The 22,956-nt window shown below is 42.1% G+C and overlaps 1 protein-coding gene across 1 annotated transcript in view; it reads left to right on the forward strand.

The window, feature by feature from the left end:
• The window catches only part of LOC126190534 (uncharacterized), a 121,603-nt gene that overhangs the window by 53,646 nt on the left and 45,001 nt on the right, over positions 1 to 22,956 (forward strand). Inside the window, exons 7-9 of the mRNA XM_049931031.1 lie at positions 9,593 to 9,780; positions 9,866 to 10,094; positions 11,622 to 11,717. Coding sequence (XP_049786988.1) covers positions 9,593 to 9,780; positions 9,866 to 10,094; positions 11,622 to 11,717 — 513 coding nt within the window. The remainder of the gene's footprint in view (positions 1 to 9,592; positions 9,781 to 9,865; positions 10,095 to 11,621; positions 11,718 to 22,956) is intronic.

The following is a 22,956-nucleotide window of genomic DNA, read 5'->3' on the forward strand; positions in this document are numbered from 1 at the left end:
CATTCGGTTATTGTTTATTATTGTCGGGCGCCTTCGGTCACGTCTGCACGTAAACGAGGTTTGGTTCCGTATTCTGCCATCGGCAATTGTAAAATAAACAGATAATAAGTAGTTCGTAAATGCAATGAATGAGCTCTAATTTATAATAAAAGTCACATTATAATCTTAAATTTTTAAAACTAATATGAATAAATAAACAAACTCACCAGTCAGCAAAGTTTGCGTCTGGCTTTGACGGCAGAAAACTCGTTTGTCATATCTTCTTAGTTCAGACGGTTATCAGTTGGGAGGTCGGCTTCGATGTGAAGAATGGACAAGGTGTTCAACCTCTCCTGAGACAACGTAGAACGCAGGTACGAATTCAGTATTTCAAGAGCCGAAAACATGCGTTCTGCTGAACAATTTGTAAGTGCCATACATAGAAATATTCTCAGAGCAATGTCAACATTCGGAAACACAGACTGTAACCTCTCTTTTCGTAAACATTCACTTATTTATATTGGTGTATCACTAAACTCAGAACATTTAAGAAGTTCCGTGAAATGTACACATTCACTAGGGAAGGAAGGCTCTGAATGTGTGTCATATGATGCTTGGAGTTTTGTTGCACGTTCAGCAATATCGTCAGGTGAACTGTTCTTAAGGTTACTGAAACCTGTGAAGGAGTCCAACAGATTCTACAGCCTTCCTTCCTACGCACTAGTTCGACGTACAAGTTATGGAGTACTGGGAGAAATGTTTCGACTCTAAATTTTTTCCTTTTAGTCAGAAAAACTTCTTCAAAGTCCCCTTCTTCGTCATCATGAAGTTTGCGTTTTCGTCATCTTTTGTAGGTGCATTCATAGACTATATCACTCACAGTCTTCATGGATTTATTTTCATAATAGTCGAACATGATACGAACAGATGCAATAAATACTACAAGTGATTCATATAATACATGTGCTATCTTAGTATCAATACTTTCATTTTGCAATTTCAGATTTACACTATTAAATCTCTGGAGTATGTCCTTCCAAACTGTCATCATGAATACTGTTTCTAGTCTGCTGAGATGATTCAATAAAGCTGAGGCCTCATTTCGTACAAGTGGTTTTTCAAACGTATTATTGACAATATCTGTGAGAGCATTGACAACGCCCTCCCAGTTTTCATATAGACTTACACGCGTTTCCTATCTTCCTGACCAACGTGTTTTTGATAAACTTATTTTACCGTTTTGCTTCCTGGTTTCATAAAAAAAGAAGTTTATCCCAGCGCTGTGTAGAAGCAGAGAAAAAATTATTAAGGTGTTGCACTACACTAGAAAATTAACATCCTTCCCGACAACAGCTTGCAGCACTAGTGCCGACTAAATTCAAAGAATGTGCTGCACAAGGCACATAATGCCTTTTCGGATTTCGTTCTTTAATGCATGCCTGCAAATCAGTGTAGGTTCCTGAATATTGCTTGCACTGTCATATGACTAGCCTCTACAGTCAGAAATATCAATGGAATTTGTAGACAGGACTTTTGGTACGACCTCAGCAAAGTTTTTGGACTTGTGTCCTGGGTTTGGTAAAAACAAATGGATACGTTCAACAAGTTCACCATTCTCGTTCACATATCTTAATATGAAAGACAATTGATCACTATGTGAAATATCCGCAGTAGGATCTACTATCACAGAAAAATGTTTGGACTTTTTTATATTACAAAGAAAGCATACTTAAAGAAAATAAATTATGAGAAAAATCAAACTTAGAAATAAGGTAACCCAAATGATAATTTATTTTATTCATTCAGAAAGAAGCCCTATTATGTCATCACAGATTGTTGAAGAAAGATAGCTTATATGTCCCTGCCCTGGATTTCCATATCGTTCAATGTGCTCTGCGAGAAAAGGATCAAACTCGGCTGTAAGTTCAAAGAAATCATAAATTGATCATTACGTAATGAATGGAATCTTTCAACGAGTCCACGTAGGGGAAGTCCACGACTTGTTAGCTTCTTCACTACTACAAACACCCTTTTCAACACATACCATTACATTTTTTCTGTCAACATATGACTCGAAATGGTAATTTATTGTCCCAAGTGACTTTTTTCTCGTTATGAGGGATAACTCAGAATTTTTGTGTTCAAGTGAATTCTCATGATGAGATAAAATATTAGAAATATTTTTCCAATCTGCAATACCATTGGCAGCAGTCAAGGCCCTACCTCCGAACAATTTACATGGTGCACAAAAAACCGGTGCTACAGGAGTATACTAGAAAATCACGCAAAGTTGATTCACTATTAAAAGTTTATGGTAAAACATATTTTTGTTCAAATATCTGGTTTTATCGCCTATTGATCTTCTTGTATTAGAAAAATCATCCTTACAATTTTGACTAATGCCACATTGTAAGAGACTGTCGATTGTTAATTCATTGACACATCATTCTGCAGGATCATCACTAACGGGGTTATTTCTTTTTGTAATGTCTGGCTCGACACTTAGTTTTCCGTGAAACTCGAAGTCAGGAACAATTTGCTTTCCTTCAATTTTAACTTTTGTTTCATCTGTATTTACTTCTTTTACAACAGCTGCAGTGCCAGAAATATCATCCACTTGAAATCGAACCAGCAACATTTTTTGTGAAAAATTTATCTACTCTTCCAAGCATTTTAGAACACTGACGTTTCGTTCTCGCCTTTCCTTCAATAATTTCCGAAATGCGGCCCCACTTAATTTTGCACGTTTGCTTTTTTCATTATTATTCATGTTAAGGCACTTACAAAATTGTCAACCAACAGTTAAAACAAAAGAAAAAATTTGTAAAAGGAAAGAAATAAAGACTGTATCCAGTTCCAATCGTACTACACCGCACATGAGCAAAAAGCTTTTTACTTTAAACACGGCACACGAGCACAAAGATTTTTCCTTTAAACACGGAGCGATGAACTGACCAACTCGCATTACTCGACGTAACTGTGCTACGCAAGAACGACAATGCAGAATGATTTAATTTCATTGTCACCTGTTGCTCTGTTGTCAGTGAACAGTAGAAGCACACCTTGGAATTCGTCTCGTAAAGAAAACGGGCAGTGCCTTTTTTGGCTTCTGTTTCCCGCGTCGCCTGAATTATAGCTGGGACGCAAATATGTTCTGAATCCCTTTGACACAAAAGCAAATAATTTTTGTAATTTATTGCAGTGAAGTGTGCTGGATTGACTTTTATCCCACGTGTTCGTATAACATTTTAGCGGTTTCTGTGGGCAGAGAAGACAGACTACAAAGTTTAAGTAGCCTTGTTGCCAGTTTATGTGGTGTGTTGTTATTTGTGTGAACACTGCTGTTATGTCTACATGCAAATGCATATTTTGTTCTAACATAAAATAAAAATAACCTTTCCTCGAATAAAAAGAGTTTAGTTAAGATATTTAATATAAAATTTGCAATGCCACGTACTATTCTATTACACAGAGTGGGAACTTCGATATTGTGCAGGCTGCAGCACAATAAATGAGACTAAGGAAAGTTGGTTTCTTCTTCTTTTTTCGTCAAAAAAAGTAACTAAGTAAATAAATAAATAAAATTTTTAAACTGTTGTGAAGAATATTTCACACATTATTAGATATTCTGCTTGTGTTTTTTTCGTATGAACACTTGTTTAACAATGTAAAACATTCCCAGTATCAACATGTTTTGTTAAACGGATGTCATTAAATCAAAACTCAGATACTGAAGACCACAAAGATTTCACGTTAATTGCAGTAATAGTGGGTTGACTCGATAATTACCCGTAATTTCTACAAGAAATTTAAGTAGAGTCCGGTTTTACATACTGAGTCCCACACATATTACAGTATTTAAGAAACTGCTGAGTAGTTTATCACAGATTTTCAGGGGTCCCGGTATTTTCACGGGTAAAATATGGTAGGGTTAAGTAGAAGACGACAACATTCTCGGAATAATAACGTTTCAAACATTGTATCGTAGATTGCCGTCCTGACAGCTTACTTCAAAATTGTTAAATTTCCATTCAGTCGCCAAGTAAATATGTACGTTTCCAAGCTTGTATTATCGAATTTCTTACTTAAGGCTTATTTAAACTAACATTCATGTAAGCAATGGTGATGGACACGCCTTAACACGGTTTACTTGCTTAAAGAATTCCTCACATTTACTTGATTAGCAACAACCTTTGACGCTCATTTGCGTTCAGGCACTTGTTTAAGAACTTTATCTAAATCATAGTTACCTACATCAACCTTAGATTTGTACAAATCACTGCTGAGAAGCATTTTCTTGTCACGAAAATCGCACATGTTGCTGCTACTAGCAGCCGTGTTTTTGACACTCATCACTCTTTACGTGCACATTTCGTGATAAAGTTACCACTACTGAGAATCTCTGAAACTAGAACCAGATCAGCGATATCTCACTTTATCGTGGAACTATTAACTAACATGAATAAAGCACACCAACTTCCATGTTTTATCAGTAGCAGTCAAAGGAAAACCGAACACCCACCACACAGGGACCATCGAATTGTTCTAAACAAACGTAATCACTATATGTGTGAAGACATTTGTGCGACTGGGAGACAAGACGATCAATCCCTGTTTATGACGCGATCGGCCGCTGACACCTATACTTCCACGTCCGACTGAAATCGACGTCTATGAATACTTTTGTTCAGGTCGCCAATGATGTGCAGATCACACGGTGACAGATTCGGGCAGTATGGAGGATGTTGCAGTGTTTCCCAACCAAATCGCCGAATCGTACCCATCGTCCGATTGGCAGTGTGGGGACGAGCGTTATCGTGCAAGAGGATGACTGGGTGTTTGTGTTGTCCCTGTCATTTCATAATCATTCATGAAAGTGGCGAGATTGGACTGAGCTGATAACCGCGCAACCCACAAACCAAACATCGTCATCATCATCCTCTCCGCGTAGAGTTAGTTGAGCATGGAACCACAATCAATGAACAGCGATGTCAAGACACTTTGCAGAAACTGCGACGCGCCATTAAGTCGAAACGCCCAGGAATGCTGTCGGACGGAATCATCCTGTTGCATGATAACGTCCATCCGCTTACTTTCAGTCGGACGAAGGCTACGCTTCAGTGATTTGCTTCTGAAACGCTGCGACATCCTCTGAGCAGCCGTACCTTTCACAGTATGATATTCACATCTTAGGCGACCTGAAGAAAGGCATGCGTAGACGTAAAATTTCAATAGGACGAGGAAGTGCAGAAATGCAGCTATGAATGCATCAGCAGTAGACCGCATTCTACGAAACAGGAACGGATCGTCTAGTCTCCCGGTGGCATAAATGTCCTAACGCATGTGGTGATTGCTTTTGAATGGAGCCGTTCCATGGTCCCGTTCTGACGGGCTTTCGGTTTCCACTTGACTGTCTCTCATATATGCAATATCTTCCCTTACCATCCAGTGCCCCTTACCATAGTTTACAGCCGAGGGCCTCAAACTTGCAGTTCTAATTGGTGGTGGTGGTTAGTGTTTAATGTCCCGTCGACAACGAGGTCATTAGAGACGGAGCGCAAGCTCGGGTTAGGGAAGGATTGGGAAGGAAATCGGCCGTGCCCCTTCAAAGGAACCATCCCGGCATTTGCCTGAAACGATTTAGGGAAATCACGGAAAAGCTAAATCAGGATGGCTGGAGACGGGATTGAACCGTCGTCCTCACGAATGCGAGTCCAGTGTGCTAACCACTGCGCCACCTCGCTCGGTATAGTTCTAATTCTCCCAGGAAATAAACCTACAATTTCAGAAGAGGGGTCACATCTTTCAGTTTATCATACCAGGAAGTGAATAAAGTAATATATCTTGCTATCCCCAGCTTCCAGACTACCTTGAATTAGCGGCTTATCGGCACCTATTTAAATGCGCGTAAACATTTAACCGAATACCTGAGCGTCGAATCATACCAATAAACATTCCCAAGCTAATCTCGCCGAAAAATTAAACTTGGTCACCGAATATAAGTTGGAGTGATCTTACATGATTCCTTGTCATGATAATTTCTGCTTAACAGCACGTGTCTCCAACACTTGTAGGCCACTTCAACATTGCCTAGACTTGAATGTAACCCAGAACGGGAACAAACTAGAATAGCTAATACTCTCCGAAAACAAGAGGTCCACATGGTTTGTAACCGACGAACAATCACTGTTCATCCAGAGCAAACCAACTCTTCAAAGAGTTCAGAATGATATAGTGGCTTAGCAAAGGAATTGCGTAAAAGCTTTTATCGATATACGAGAACAGGTTTAGAGCAACAACTCCGAGTATGAAGTGAGATATGTATCGCAATTCACAAAAGAAAGAATATACTATCACGTACTACGTAACAGGCAACTACCAATATTTCAGGTGCAACACGGATATCGAAAATTGCTCATAAACTTTATGTTTTTTGGGGACTTCTGTCGAAACAAGGATTTTCTTTCAAAAAATGTTTAAGTTGCTCTACATATCGCTTAGATCTGTAGCATCTGTAGATCTGTAGCATCTGTAGATCTGTAGGAAGATCTGCAGCGGATAGGCACTTGGAGCAGGGAGTGGCAACTGACCCTTAACATAGACAAATGTAATGTATTGCGAATACATAGAAAGAAGGATCCTTTATTGTATGATTATATGATAGCAGAACAAACACTGGTAGCAGTTACTTCTGTAAAATATCTGGGAGTATGCGTGCAGAACGATTTGAAGTGGAATGATCATATAAAATTAATTGTTGGTAAGGCGGGTACCAGGTTGAGATTCATTGGGAGAGTCCTTAGAAAATGTAGTCCATCAACAAAGGAGGTAGCTTACAAAACACTCGTTCGACCTATACTTGAGTATTGCTCATCAGTGTGGGATCCCTACCAGATCGGGTGGACGGAGGGGAGAGAGAAGATCCAAAGAAGAGCGGCGCGTTTCGTCACAGGGTTATTTGGTAACCGTGATAGCGTTACGGAGATGTTTAACAAACTCAAGTGGCAGACTCTGCAAGAGAGGCGCTCTGCATCGCGGTGTAGCTTGCTCGTCAGGTTTCGAGAGGGTGCGTTTCTGGATGAGGTATCGAATATATTGCTTCCCCCTACTTATACCTCCCGAGGAGATCACGAATGTAAAATTAGAGAGATTAGAGCGCACACGGAGGCTTTCAGACAGTCGTTCTTCCCGCGAACCATACGCGACTGGAAGAGGAAAGGGAGGTAATGACAATGGCAAGTAAAGTGCCCTCCGCCACACATCGTTGGGTGGCTTGCGGAGTATAAATGTAGATGTAGATGTAGACATAGTAACCAAGGCTGTGAGTCGGAATATTATTACATCAAGTCTATACGTCCATGATTCCCTTCAAAACAATAATTAAAACAAATCTATCTGAATGCGTTTCTTTTTTCCCGCATAAAAAATAAAAATTGTCTGTAATCTGTTCCAGGCGTGACATGGTTACTCTGTCCCCATATCGAAGCTACACTACTCTACTCTACAAATTAAATAAATTAGATCCTATATATTCAAATTAGAGAAGGAAAAGAGCTGTTAAGAAATTTTCCTGCAATACAATCAAAATAATAGATTGTATAAGCAAGAAGAAATTTCTGATGTGAATACGGTACTGAAAAAGTGACAAAGAGCGTAATACGATATACTCCGGTAATAGTGTATTCGATTAGCGAGAACAGTGTTACGACAAACTACAAGGCGAAACCGATGACCATCTAAAATAGGCGTACAAGACGTCTTGACAAAATGTTACTGCTCATAATCACTGTCCAAACGACCAACCAATGCAGCATTGTCGTAATTTCGCTCTGGATTGGATAAAAATCTTCCTTCCTACAGCTATCACCTTGTTGCTGCACTTCTCGGTGCGGAACGGCATGAGTCAGTATCCAAACTATGGCCACTATTCAATCTGACAATTTCCCACTGTAAACCATCAAACAAACATAATATACTACACTTTGTTATAACAAGATGTAAGTATCATAGCAGGGAAATAACCAATTACAAAATTAAATTTATCATGATGAACCATTTCCATATTTCGTCCACATGTGAAAAAGGTGCAGTGCAGTAACTACAGGGCTATTACAAATGATTGAAGCGATTTCATAAATTCACTGTAGCTCCATTCATTGACATATGGTCACGACACACTACAGATGCGTAAAAAACTCACAAAGTTTTGTTCGGCTGAAGCCGCACTTCAGGTTTCTGCCGCCAGAGCGCTCGAGAGCGCAGTGAGACAAAATGGCGACAGGAGCCAAGAAAGCGTATGTCGTGCATGAATTGCACTCACATCAGTCAGTCATAACAGTGCAACGACACTTCAGGACGAAGTTCAACAAAGATCCACCAACTGCTAACTCCATTCGGCGATGGTATGCGCAGTTTAAAGCTTCTGGATGCCTCTGTAAGGGAAAATCAACGGGTCGGCCTGCAGTGAGCGAAGAAACGGTTGAACGCGTGCGGGCAAGTTTCACGCGTAGCCCACGGAAGTCGACGAATAAAGCAAGCAGGGAGCTAAACGTACCACAGCCTACAGTTTGGAAAATCTTACGGAAAAGGCTAAAGCAGAAGCCTTACCGTTTACAATTTCTACAAGCCCTGACACCCGATGACAAAGTCAAACGCTTTGAATTTTCGGCGTGGTTGCAACAGCTCATGCAAAAGGATGCATTCAGTGCGAAACTTGTTTTCAGTGATGAAGTAACATTTTTTCTTAATGGTGAAGTGAACAGACACAATGTGTGAATCTGGGCGGTAGAGAATCCTCACGCATTCGTGCAGCAAATTCGCAATTCACCAAAAGTTAACGTGTTTTGTGCAATCTGACGGTTTAAAGTTTACGGCCCCTTTTTCTTCTGCGAAAAAAACGTTGCAGGACACGTGTATCTGGACATGCTGGAAAATTGGCTCATGCCCCAACTGGAGACCGACAGCGCCGACTTCATCTTTCAACAGGATGGTGCTCCACCGCACTTCCATCATGATGTTCGGTATTTCTTAAACAGGAGATTGGAAAACCGATGGATCGGTCGTGGTGGAGATCATGATCAGCAATTCATGTCATGTCCTCCACGCTCTCCCGACTTAACCCCATGCGATTTCTTTCTGTGGGGTTATGTGAAAGATTCAGTGTTTAAACCTCCTCTACCAAGAAACGTGCCAGAACTGCGAGCTCGCATCAACGATGCTTTCGAACTCATTGATGGGAACATGTTGCGCCGAGTGTGGGAGGAACTTGATTATCGGCTTGATGTCTGCCGAATCACTAAAGGGGCACATATCGAACATTTGTGAATGCCTAAGAAAACTTTTTGAGTTTTTGTGTGGGTGTGCAAAGCATTGTGAAAATATCTCAAATAATAAAGTTATTGTAGAGCTGTGAAATCGCTTCAATCATTTGTAATAACCCTGTATACACCGATGAGTGAACCAAATGTGCTGTATCGCTGTAGAACTCAACGTGTCATCAGTTATATGTCGTTCCCATAGGAAGAATCGACGGTCAAAAGTGAATCACTGAATCCTGAACTAGAAAGTAGCAAAAATGGCAAATGCAAACACAGCCATATCTTTTGTTTTTCAGAGAACTCGTGGATCCTGTCACGGAGTGCCCAGCTGACAGCAGAGCTGGAGCAGCAGGTGAATGACAAGCTGGAGGCCCTGGGTCTGCCACGGAGCCGCTACACAGACACCCCACAGGATCCACAACAGTGCACTGTCAGAGTCAGCACGTGCGACAAGCCCGTTGTCACCGAATTTGATACTTCTCAGGTAACACCCAATGTAGCATCTGCAGCCGTGAACTTCTGACTGTTCAGCTACTGTTGACCTGTGTGCCTCCTGTATGTATGTGCAGTATCAGGGTGTGTGGTACGAGATCGCCAGATTGGGAGAGGCTCCCTTCGAGGAGGGCGGCCAGTGCATCACGGCGGAGTACACAGTGGCTGGTGAGAACAACGTGACCGTACACAACAGACTGTTCAGCACGGTTGCGGGCGCCTTCAACGACATCATCGGCTGGGCCGAGTGGGACGACCCTGAATCCGGAGAGGCCAAATTCACGGTGCACTTCCCAGGTGTACCAGGTCAGCAAGGCGTAATTTGCGTGTGACCTCAATAAACTATTGGCCCCACTATTTCATGTCTAAAACAACTGATTGCGAGCGTATTTAATATTTTAATAACCGACGAAATATCGTAAAAGATTTTATATCCAAGGCCCATTCTACAAAAATATACGCCAAACACACAAAAAAGTTTTGCATCGCCTCTGTTCCGAGAGTTCCGGAACCTGTACAGAAAATTGGACTAGAGATCAACATAAACATCATTTCCACCCTTTTTATTGCTCTCGAAAACCACACATTGCATGTTGTACCACCATACAGCGAAAAGTTCAGGTGTGGTGGTCGAGGCTGCTGTACACACTGGTACCTCTAATAGCCAGTAGCACGTCCTCTTGCATTGATGCATGCCTGTACTCGTCGTGGCATAATGTCCACAAGTTGATCAAGGCACTGTTGCTCCAGATTGTCCCATTCAACGGCGATTTGGCGTAGATCCCTCGGAGTGGTTGGTGAGTCACGTTGTCCGTAAACGGCCCTTTTCAATCTATCCTAGGCATGTTCGATAGGGTTCATGTCAGGAGAACATGTTGGCCACTCTAGTCGAGCCATGTCGTTATCCTGAAGGAAGTCATTCACAAGATGTGAACGATGGGTGCGCAAATTGTTGTCCATGAAGACGAATGCCTCGCCAATATGCTGCCCACATGGTTGCACTATCGGTCGGAGGATGGCATTCACGTATCGTACAGTCGTTAAGGCGCCTTCCATGACTACAAGCGTCGGCCCCACATAATGCCTCCCCAAAATATCAGGGAACCGCCACCTTGCTGCACTCACTGGACAGTGTGTCTAAGGCGTTCAGTCTTACCGGATTGCCTCCAAACACGTCTCCGACGATTGTCTAGTTAAAGGCATATGCGACACTCATTGATGAAGAGAACGTGATGCCAAACCTGAGCGGTGAATTCGGCACGTTGTTGGCCCATCTGTACCACGCTGCATGGTGTTGTGGTTGCAAAGATGGACCTCACCATGGACGTTGGGAGTGAAGTTGCACATCATGTAGCCTATTGCGCACAGTTTGAATCGTACAACGACGTCCTGTCGTTGCACGAAAAGCATTATTCAACATGGTGGCGTTGCTGTCAGGGTTCTTCCGAGCCACGATCCGTAGGTAGCGGTCATCCACTACAGTAGTAGCCCTTGGGCGCCCTGAGCGAGGCCTGTCATCGACAGTTCCTGTCTCTCTGTATCTCCTCCATATCCGGACAACACTGGAACTGATAGGACTCGACCGTCTAATAGGTGCTGCTCACGCGTGGTTGTTTACATCTTTGGGCGGGTTTAGCGACATCTCTGAACAGTCAGGAGGACTGTGTCTGTGGTACAGTATCCACAGTCAACGTCTATCTTCAGGAGTTCTGGGAGGCGGGGTGATGCAAAACATTTATTGATATGGGTATATTTCTTTTGATTTGTAAGTTGTAGGAAACTTACAAGTACGTTTCAGTGTTCACAGATGCTTGTTACTTTGTTTGTTGACAGTGACGGGTCCCTATTGGGTCTTGGATACTGACTACGACAGCTACTCAATTGTCTGGGCCTGCAGGGAGCCTACAGATGAAACCTCCAACATTACGGGTAAATATTTCTCTTTTAGCGTCCATTGCTGTATGTTTGTGAAACAACTTGCTCCTCTTCTAGCGTTATTGTAACGCAGGTCGCTAGAGATGCAAAGCACTTTCACGTTTTCGACAAGGGTCGTCGATTTCACGCCTATGCATATGTCGTTGAACTGTAGTAGAATTTTGGAAATTTCGTGTTGGTGAATTATATCATTTCTGATGACCGATAGTCTCCTCTGTAGAGATCGACATGGATTCCGAAAACAGTGACCGCGTGAAAACATTTTGCCCTGCTTCTTCTCGAGATCGAGAAAGCAGTAGATGCTGGCACCCAGATATGTGCTGTGTTGCTGGACGTCCAGAAAGCATTGCGTGATTTTATTGAAAATTTTCTAGCAAACTGAATACAACTTGTCATTCTTAACGGAGAGAAATCTTTAGACGTAAAAGTAACGTAGTAACTTATAAGTAATGTAATGGACTGTATTAGCTCCACAGATTTATTTTGTTTCTCTTTAGCCGTATTTTTATGTATTTATGGAATTTCCGTCAGTTAGTGGAGGCATATAGACATGTTAATATTTTGATTACACAATACTGATGTTCCACAATTGTTGTTACACCCACTGCTCATGTGTAAATCTACTCATAGTCCAAACATTTTATCTAGTCTACGTAAACTAACTTGCAGACAGGGTTTTAAATTTAATAAAGCAAATTTTCGAATAACATTTGGACACATTTTTTAAAGATTTAATTGAATTTATGCAGGGAGAATCACCTAAAACTTGCACCGCAAATATTGCGGAAATGGAAAGTGCTACTGATGTACCGATTTCACAGAATGGATTGGTAGTCAGGGGCTCGTATTATTAGCCAATAAACAGATTGTAATGTGCGAAACTTCCTGGCAGATTCAAACTGTGTGGACGACCGAGACTTGAATTCGGGACCTTTGCCTTTGTCGGTCAAGTGCTCTACCACCTGAGCTACCCAATCACGACCCATGACCCGTCGTCACAGGTTCGCAGAAGAGCTTCTGTGAAGTTTGGAAGGTAGGACACGAGGTACTGCGGAACTGAAGCTGTGAGGAGGGGTCGTGAGTCGTGCTTGGGTAGCTCAGGTGGTAGAGCACTTGCCCGCGAAAGGCAAAGATCCCGAGTTCGAGTCTGGGTCCGGCATACAGTTTTAATCTGCCAGAAAATTTCATATCATTGCACACTCCACTGTAGAGTGGAAAATATCTCATTCTGATTTTGAAGTGTATTTTTTGTGTAACATACACTTCTTAAATGGTTAATGCCTCTTAACATTAACAAACTAAAATTAGGGCACATTGGTACGTCAGTAGTATTTGTTGCAGGAGTCTACTGCGAGTCGTCTACGAGATATCGTATTTTGAAGAGTTCCCAAATCGACACTTGTTTGTATCATTCAACCTGCACAGTTGCTAGGTACGATGTTCTTATGCTTACTTACAGTGTGCATGTGTGTTCCCTGAGCGCATTCGGACTAGCTGCCCGCATCTCGTGGTCGTGCGGTAGCGTTCTCGCTTCCCACGCCCGGGTTCCCGGGTTCGATTCCCGGCGGGGTCAGGGATTTTCTCTGCCTCGTGATGGCTGGGTGTTGTGTGCTGTCCTTAGGTTAGTTATGTTTAAGTAGTTCTAAGTTCTAGGGGACTGATGACCATAGCTGTTAAGTCCCATAGTGCTCAGAGCCATTCATTCGGACTAGCTAGTCAGTTTGTGTGTAACAGTCCAAGCAGTAGGTCGCGAGTGGACGATAGGACTTACCAGTGTAGAAAAAGCCGACATGCTCATAGTGTGTGAAGAGTGTAGGCAGAATGCAGTTCGTTCTTGCACGGTGTATGCCGCATAATATCCCAATAGACGTCAACCACCGCTGCAGTTATTTATCAAACTCTTCAACCAGTTACGTGAAGATGATAGTGTAACACCTAGACAAAGTAACAGAAGGAAATAACTGACGAGAGAAGAGGGGGAAATAAATGTTCTTGCTGCTGTTGCGGTTGATCTGCACGTTAGCTCCCGCGCAATCGCACAATGAAGTGGCATGAGTCAGGCATGTGTCCTATACATTCTCCATCGTCGTAGGTTCCATCCCTTTCACATCTCTCTCCATCAAGAGCTGCATGGAAACGCCTATGAGAACTTCTGCACATCTGCTTCCACATCATACTCGGCAAGCCAACTAACAGTGTGTGGCGGAGGGTACTTTTTCTACTACTAAATGACCTCTCCAACCCTGTTCCACTCGTGAACAACGTTGAGGAAGAAAGTCTATCGGTAAGCCTCTGTATTGATTCTAATTTATCGAGACGTATGCAGAGGGAATTAATATGTTGTCCGACTCTTTCTGGAAACTGCTCTCTCGAATCCAATAGTAAATCTCTCCATGATGCATAATGTCTCTCTTGTAATGTCTGTCACTAGAATATGATGAGCTCCTCCGACTAAGCGACCCTGTGACGAAACGTGCCGCTCTTCGTTGGATGTTCTCCATCACTTCTATCAGTCCTATCTGGTAGGGCTCCCAGACAGATGAACAATACTTAAGAATGGGCCGAACAAGAGCCTTATAAGCCACTTCCTTAGTGGATGAGTTGCGTTTCTTTAAGATTCTCCCTATGAATCTTCGTCTTGCACCTGCTTTTCTCGCTATTTGTTTTACATGGTCATCCCACTCACGGTCGCTCCGGATTCTTATTCCCACATATTTTATGGAAGATGCTGTTTCCATCGTTTTGTCATCAATAGTGTAGCTGTGCAGCAGTGGATTTCTTTTCCTATGTATACGCAATATGTTACACTTATTTACGTTCAGGGTCAACTGCCAGAACCTGCACCATTCATCATTTCTTTGGAGGTCAATCTGCAATAGTTGCTACTTTGGTATAGACAACTACATCATCAACTTAGAGAGCATCCGACACTTTCTCCTAGACAATTTACATATAATACTTTCTCCTAGACAATTTACATATAATGTAAACAGTGTGGTTCATGGTGTGGGTTCCTGGAGTCATGTCCTAGTTCATGAACCACGGGCAATGTATGAGTGGCCAAGTAAGTGGTCCCGACAGTCGGGATACCAGTTACTTTGGAATAAGGCTGGGCATCTCGGACATATTCTGAGTCGTGGTCACCTTTGTGCTCATACGGCAAAGACTACCAAATCCACCGGTTAGTCCCTCAGCCGTTAGGGGTAAAACCCAATGGGACTCGGGGCAAGTAAGGCGAGCAACCTGCTTCCCTGGTACTTTAAATATGATGCTGGCAATAATCAGAGCAAAATGCCTCGGACCTTTGGAGGTGACGGAGTCCCACCTCTAACTGACAAACCAGGGACTCCTAAGATACGACTTGGCAAACAAATGGTAATGAGATGGGGAGCTATTAATATCAATGGGGGCTACTCTGGGAAGAAGGTAGAGCTGGCAGAGGCTGCAAGTAAGATGGGGCTGGACGTTTTAGCTGTTAGTGACATTCGGGTAAGGGGTGAGAAAGAAGAGGAAGTGGGAGAATACAAGGTCTACCTGTCAGGAGTCAAAGCAGGAATAGCACAATGGGGTGTAGGGCTTTACATCAGGAAAGAAATGGAACCCAGCGTAGTTGCAATAAGGTATGTAAACGAACGACTGATGTGGATAGATTTGACAGTGTCTAGCAAGAAAATTAGGATTGTGTCAGTATATTCGCATTGTGAAGGGACAGATCAAGATAAGATGGATAGTTTTTATGAGGCACTCAGTGATGTAGTTGTTAGAGTAAAGGACAAGGACAGTGTTCTGCTCATGGGTGATTTTAACGCCAGGATTGGAGATCGAACAGAAGGGTATGAAAAAGTTATGGGTAAATTTGGAGAGGATATGGAGACCAACAGGAACGGGAAACAACTCTTGGATTTCTGTGCCAGTATGGGCTTAGTAAACACAAACTCCTTTTTTAAACATAAGAACATTCACCGGTTTACTTGGGAAGGCAGGGGAACCAGATCTGTCATTGACTATATAATAACAGATCAGGAATTCAGGAAGGCTGTGAGGGACACACGTGTATTCAGGGGATTCTTTGATGACACTGATCATTATTTAATCTGCAGTGAAATTGGGATTGTGAGGCCGAAAGTGCAGGAGGTCAGGTCCATATGTAGGAGGATAAGAGTGGAGAAACTTCAGGATAAGGAAATCAGGCACAAGTACATAACAGCGAACTCAGAAAGGTACCAGTTAGTTGAATGTAGTCAATTACAGTCATTGGAAAAGGAATGGACAAGGTACAGGGACACAGTACTAGAAGTGGCTAAAGAATGTCTTGGAACAGTAATGTGTAAAAGTAGGATGAAGCAAACAGCTTGGTGGAATGATACAGTCAAGGCAGCCTGTAAAAGGAAAAAGAAGGCGTATCAAAAATGGCTACATACCAGAACCCAGGTAGATAGAGAAAGTTATGTTGAAGAAAGAAACAAAGCTAAACAGATAATTGCAGCATCCAAGAAGAAATCGTGGGAAGACTTTGGAAACAGGTTGGAGACTATGGGTCAAGCTGCTGGAAAACCATACTGGAGTGTAATAAGCAGTCTTCGAAACGGAGGTAAGAAGGAAATGACAAGTTTTTTGGGCAGGTCAGGAAAACTGCTGGTGAATCCTGTGGATGCCTTGGGCAGATGGAGGGAATATTTTGAAGAGTTGCTCAATGTAGGTGAAAATGCGATCAGTAATGTTTCAGATTTCGAGGTAGAATGGGATAGGAATGATGATGGAAATAGGATCACATTTGAGGAAGTGGAAAAAATGGTCAATAGATTGCAGTGCAATAAAGCGGCTGGGGTGAATGAAATTAAGTCGGAACTCATCAAATACAGTGGAATGCCACGTCTTAAATGGCTACACAGGATAATTGAAATGGCCTGGGAGTCGGGACAGGTTCCATCAGACTGGACAAAAGCAGAAATCACACCAATCTTTAAACATGGAAACAGAAAAGATTGTAACAACTACAGAGGTATCTCTTTAATCAGCGTTGTGGGTAAAATCTTCTCAGGCATTGTTGAAAGGAAAGTGCGATTATTAGTTGAGGACCAATTGGATGAAAATCAGTGTGGGTTTAGGCCTCATAGAGGTTGTCAGGACCAGATCTTTAGCTTACGGCAAATAATGGAGAAGTGTTATGAGTGGAACAGGGAATTGTATCTATGCTTTATAGATCTAGAAAAGGCATATGACCGGGTTCCTAGGAGGAAGTTATTGTCTGTTCTACAAGATTATGGAATAGGAGGCAAACTTTTGCAAGCAATTAAAGGTCTTTACATGGATAGTCAGGCAGCAGTTAGAGTTGACGGTAAATTGAGTTCATGGTTCAGAGTAGTTTCAGGGGTAAGACAAGGCTGCAACCTGTCTCCACTGTTGTTCATATTATTTATGGATCATATGTTGAAAACAATAGACTGGCTGGGTGAGATTAAGATATGTGAACACAAAATAAGCAGTCTTGCATATGCGGATGACTTAGTTGTGATGGCAGATTCGATTGAAAGTTTGCAAAGTAATATTTCAGAGCTAGATCAGAAATGTAAGGACTATGGTATGAAGATTAGCATCTCCAAAACGAAAGTAATGTCAGTGGGAAAGAAATATAAACGGATTGAGTGCCAAATGGGAGGAACAAAGTTAGAACAGGTGGACGGTTTCAAGTACTTAGGATGCATATTCTCACAGGATGGCAACATAGTGAAAGAACTGGAAGCGAGGTGTAGCAAAGCTAATGCAGTGAGCGCTCAGCTACGATCTACTCTCTTCTGCAAGAAGGAAGTCAGTACCAAGACTAAGTTATCTGTGAACCGTTCAATCTTTCGACCAACTTTGTTGTATGGGAGCGAAAGCTGGGTGGATTCAGGTTACCTTATCAACAAGGTTGAGGTTACGGATATGAAAGTAGCTAGGATGATTGCAGATACTAGTAGATGGGAACAATGGCAGGAGGGTGTCCACAAGGAGGAAATCAAAGAAAAACTGGGAATGAACTCTATAGATGTAGCAGTCAGGGCGAACAGGCTTAGATGGTGGGGTCATGTTACACGCATGAGAGAAGCAAGGTTACCCAAGAGACTCATGGATTCAGCAGTAGAGGGTAGGAGGAGTCGGGGCAGACCGAGGAGAAGGTACCTGGATTCGGTTAAGAATGATTTTGAAGTAATAGGTTTAACATCAGAAGAGGCACCAATGTTAGCACTGAATAGGTGATCATGGAGGAACTGTATAAGGGGGTCTATGCTCGAGACTGAACGCTGAAAGGCATAATCAGTCTTAAATGATGATGATGATGATGATGTAAAAAGTAACGGTCCTATCACATTTCCTTGGGGTACACCGGAAATTACCTTAACATATGACGATTTTGTTCCATTAAGAGCGACGTGTTGAATTCTGTCCGCGAGGAATTCTTGAATCCAGTCGGAAATATGCTCCTATACTCTAAAACCTAGTATTTTTTTCACTAAATGGCAGTGCGGTTTCCTGAAGTCAAGGAACATGGCATCAACCTGAGTGCCATTGTCTACGGAGAAACAGAGCGAGCTGTTTCGCAGTATCTCTGTTTGCGGAAACCCTGTTAATTTTTGCAGAGGAGATTTTCCTTCTCCAAGAACGTAATAATTCTTGAGTATAAAACATGTTCCGTAATTCTACAACATATTGACGCCAGTAATATAGGTCTACAAGCGTTTTACAGTAAATTACTGCTAGAAGGGGTGCAAGTTCTTTCGCGTAATCTTTGTAAAATCTTATAGGTATCTCATAAGGTCCTTAGACCTTTCCGCTACTAAGCGGTTGTCATGGGCACTAAGACAGAATACTCCAGATGTATCATGTATCCCGTTTAGTGATGAAACCACTTTTACCAATCACGGGTAGGTATACCACCGAAACATGTTCTATTGATCGGAGACAATCGCCATTTGCTTCGTTAGGTGAAATGTCAGCGTCCGTGGAGTGTAAATGTGTGGTGTGTGACAGCGAACCATCAGCTCATAGGCCCGTCTTTCATAGATGTAACACAGAACACGCACAGGTATTGCAGCCTCCTAACAGGCCATCTTCCATGGATGCTAGAAGACATTCCTCTGCAGACTAGGAGGAACCTGTGGTATAAACATAATGGCTGCCCTGCCCATAGCGCACGAAATTCTACAGCCTGTCCTCACGAATCGTTTCCAAATCGGCAGATTGGATGCAGAAGCTTGAACTTTGGCGGCTCGTTTCCGTATCCGACGACTGTAGATTTTTTTCTGTGGGGAAAACTGAAAGACGCTGTCTACAATGAGACATCAACTGCATTAGATTATATGTAACGACGTATTACTGTAGCCTACTTGGACATCTCCGCTTAAAAGTTAGCACGTGTGAAGTAGTCATTCAATACCAAACTGGAAGCACGTATTGCCGCCACCCAATTGGTGTACGCACTTGTCTTGTTCTTTAGTGTGCGCTACCACAGCTGTTGTACAAGTGCGGGAATTTTTAAAAACGCGATACTTCGTAAAAGACTCGCACTAGAATCCTGCAACAAACACCACTGAGGTTCTAATTTATCCTACTTTTAGTTTATTACTGTCAACAGGCATTGTTCCATTTAAAAAAACATATGTTTGAACAAAATATATAATTTTTGAATATCATTACACTCTTCTTATTAGCTTACAATACGAGCCCATGACTATCAATACATTATGTGAAAACTGCACTTCAGTGGCACTTACCGTTCCTGCAATAGCTGTGGCGCAAGTTTTAGGTGATTCTCCTTGTGCATTCTTACACACATTGACCATGTACAAATCAACAATCTATATTCTTTAACATGGAATCACATTTAAAAGTGGTATCTATTTTATCATCAGCATTTATTGGTTTGCGTAGTAATCACAACAAAATTATTTTAGTAACACATATTATGCCTACTGAATAATACTGTATTTAATATCCGTTTCAATTTTCCATGCGCTTCTTACAAAGCCCGTTTGTCATTGTGATTGTTAAATAGCTTTCTGTGAAGTAGTTCATAAAATGTAACACCTAAACTTTTCACTTTAATTGAGGTCATGGAAGCATGGTCTTTTGCGAATGCGCTTCTGATCAAAAGGCGATTCTGGTAACTGGAGTCGAAAATTTCGTTAACCCTGCCTTCTGAGTTCTTGTGTTGATATTTCCATAGATACTTTCATCCACTAACATATATTTCTTTTATTTCGTAGATTTTGCTTCAATAATGTTTCAATACGACGAAGTACTATGAAAAAATTTTAATTCCCGATTTCAACCCCTTAGGGACTTAATTTCAAGAACACTGAAACATGTATTTTTTACCTCTGAGAGAAATATACAAATTTTCATAGATTTAGTTTCAAAAATGCTTTGATAGCTAAATATTTTCATAAAAAATTTCATACCATATTATTTCACTCTATTATTGGTTGAATCCCTTCCCCCCCCCCCCCCCCTCACGAACCATGGACCTTGCCGTTTGTGGGGAGGCTTCCGTGCCTCAGCAATAAAGATAGCCGTACCGTAGGTGCAACCACAACGGAGGGTATCTGTTGAGAAGCCAGACAAACGGGTAGTTCCTGAAGAGGGGCAGCAGCCTTTTCAGTAACTGCAGGGGCAACAGTCTGGATGGCCTTGTAACATTAAGCAAAACGGCCTTGCTATGCTGGTAGTGCGAACAGCTAAAAGCAAGGGGAAACTACAGCCGTAAGTTTTACCGAGGGCATGCAGGTTTACTGTATGGTTAAATGATGTTGGTGTCTTCTTGGGTAAAATATTCCGGAGGTAACATAATCCCCCATTCGGATCTCCAGGCAGGGATTACTCAGGAGGACGTCGTTATCAGGAAAAACAAAACGGGCGTTCTACGGATCGGAGCGTGGAATGTCAGATCCCTTAATCGGGTAGGTAGGATAGAAAATTTAAAAATTAAAATGGATAGATTAAAGTTAGATATAGTGTGAATTAGTGAAGTTCGGTGGCAGGAGGAACAAGACTTCTGGTCAGGTGAATATATGGTTATAAATACAAAATCAAATAGGGGTAATGCAGGAGTAGGTATAATAAAGAATAAAAAACAAGAGTGCAGGTAAACTACTACAAACAGCATAGTGAACGCATTATTGTGGCCAAGATAGACACGAAGCCCACGCCTACCACAGTAGTACAAGTTTATATGTCAACTAGCTCCGCAGATGATGAAGGGATTGAAGAAATGTATGATGAGATACAAGAAATTATTCAGATAGTGAATGGACACAAAAGTTAATGGTCATGGGGGACTGGAAATTCGATAGTACGAAAAGGAAGAGAAGGAAAAGTAGTAGGTGAATATGGAATGGGGGTAAGGAATGAAAGAGGAAGCCACCTGGTAGAACATTGCACAAAGAATAACTTAATCATAGCTAACACTTGGTTTAAGACTCATGAAAGAAGGCTGTACACGTGGATCAGGCCTGGAGACAATGGAAGGTTTCAGATAGATTATATAATGGTAACACAGAGATTTAGGAACCAGGTTTTAAATTGCAGGACATTTCCAGGAGCAGATATGGACTCTGACCACAATGTATTGTTTATCAACTGTACATTAATACTGAAGAAACTGCAAAAAGGTGGAAATTTAAGAAGATGGGACCTGGATAAACTGAAAGAGCCATTATTTTATGATTACAGGATTCCATAACAATCGCTACAAGCAGTCACTTTCATAAAATGCTAGCGGCCTACTGCGACTTCACAGGGGAAGCACTAAGTATCTATGGCCGGAAGTCTAGTCTGGCATAACGGCAGTTTGGTTCACGAGTCACTGCATAGCGTTATGGTTCAGAGACGAACGTTAAGTAACTGATTATCCTAGTATAACTTAAACTATTGAATTAGTGCACGACACGGAAGTTCTTAGGGGACACGACTTCATCAACAAACGTTAACATACTGTAGGTGGGCTATTGGTAAAGTCTGTCAGCAGGTGGTGTCGCTTTGTCATCACCAATGATATTCTCTTCATGGGAATAAGTTCCGGCGAGTTAAACCTCTTGCCCTGGCGTCGCTGACCTCCTCTTGGCCATCTCGCCGCGAGGAGATCATTTCAGCTAGGTTGCGTATTGGGCGCTGTCTTTTAGGCACTCCCGTTTGTTAAGTGGTGATCCCCCACTACTTTGTTCTCATTGTCATCAACCTTTGACGGTCCGCCATTTTCTGACCATATGCCCTTTTCTTAACCACTTACGTTCTACCGTATGCTTTCCGTCTGAGTTATCTGCCGTTTTAGCGAACGACATGCGGGCTGTTGACGGCGTTTTATATTTTATCCGTCGTAGCAATATGGTGAAGGAGATCTTAGTCTTTAGTTCAGGACCTCCATTGTCTCTACTGCGTATTTTGTGGACTTTTCTCCAAGAGGAAGTCTTAATTTTTAGCTGTTTCTCCTTCCATCTATCGGGATTAAAGGGTAGCCACTTTTAATTCCTTTCTTGTCTTAGTGTTCTAAGGTTCTGACATAGCGCCATAAAAAAAAAAAACTTTTCACCTACTTCCCTACGTAGTCGCCACTCCGACTTCTACGTCTGTCGTAGCGTTGCGCCAACTTCCCAGTACCCTTGTCATAGAAGGCAACCGCCTGTAGTTTCCGTCAATTCCTTACGCTGGTCTACAGCTCGTTGCCCGTGTCAGAATATTGTCTCCATAGGCAGAGGCTTATTTGAGCAGGGAAGCCAATTACGGGCTGTATTGTGGGTGACCAAACACTTCGCATTGAAAACACTGCAGGAGCTTCTGCCGCTGCAGAGTCCGGCCGAGAAATCTAATGAAGAAGGAAACGCATGACAGTTGTGTTATGTGGGCTGCATGACAGCAGGCAAAATCTCTCACCACCTCTTCACACTTGGCGGGAGGCTACATTTATCTAGGCATCTTTAAGTGCTCACTGTGCGCCCAGAACTGAAAAGAGCAACTTGACGTGATCGATGGGCCTACTAGAGACACTGTCCAACAGATCTGTGCAAAGCTTCATTGGATTTTCACTGTGGTTTCCATTTCACACCCAATCAGATCCTACTTTGCGAAGAGGTCTGGTAGTTCAGCCATTTTGTTTATAAAGTATGTACACAAACCTTCCTTGTGACTGTCTATCTGTTTCTGAAAAGTGTGCCAACATTCTTACATTAGTTCCTATGATCACCCTTTACACACGAAC

Source organism: Schistocerca cancellata, chromosome 1, assembly GCF_023864275.1.
Source record: "Schistocerca cancellata isolate TAMUIC-IGC-003103 chromosome 1, iqSchCanc2.1, whole genome shotgun sequence".
Classification (NCBI taxonomy): Eukaryota; Metazoa; Arthropoda; class Insecta; order Orthoptera; family Acrididae; genus Schistocerca; species Schistocerca cancellata.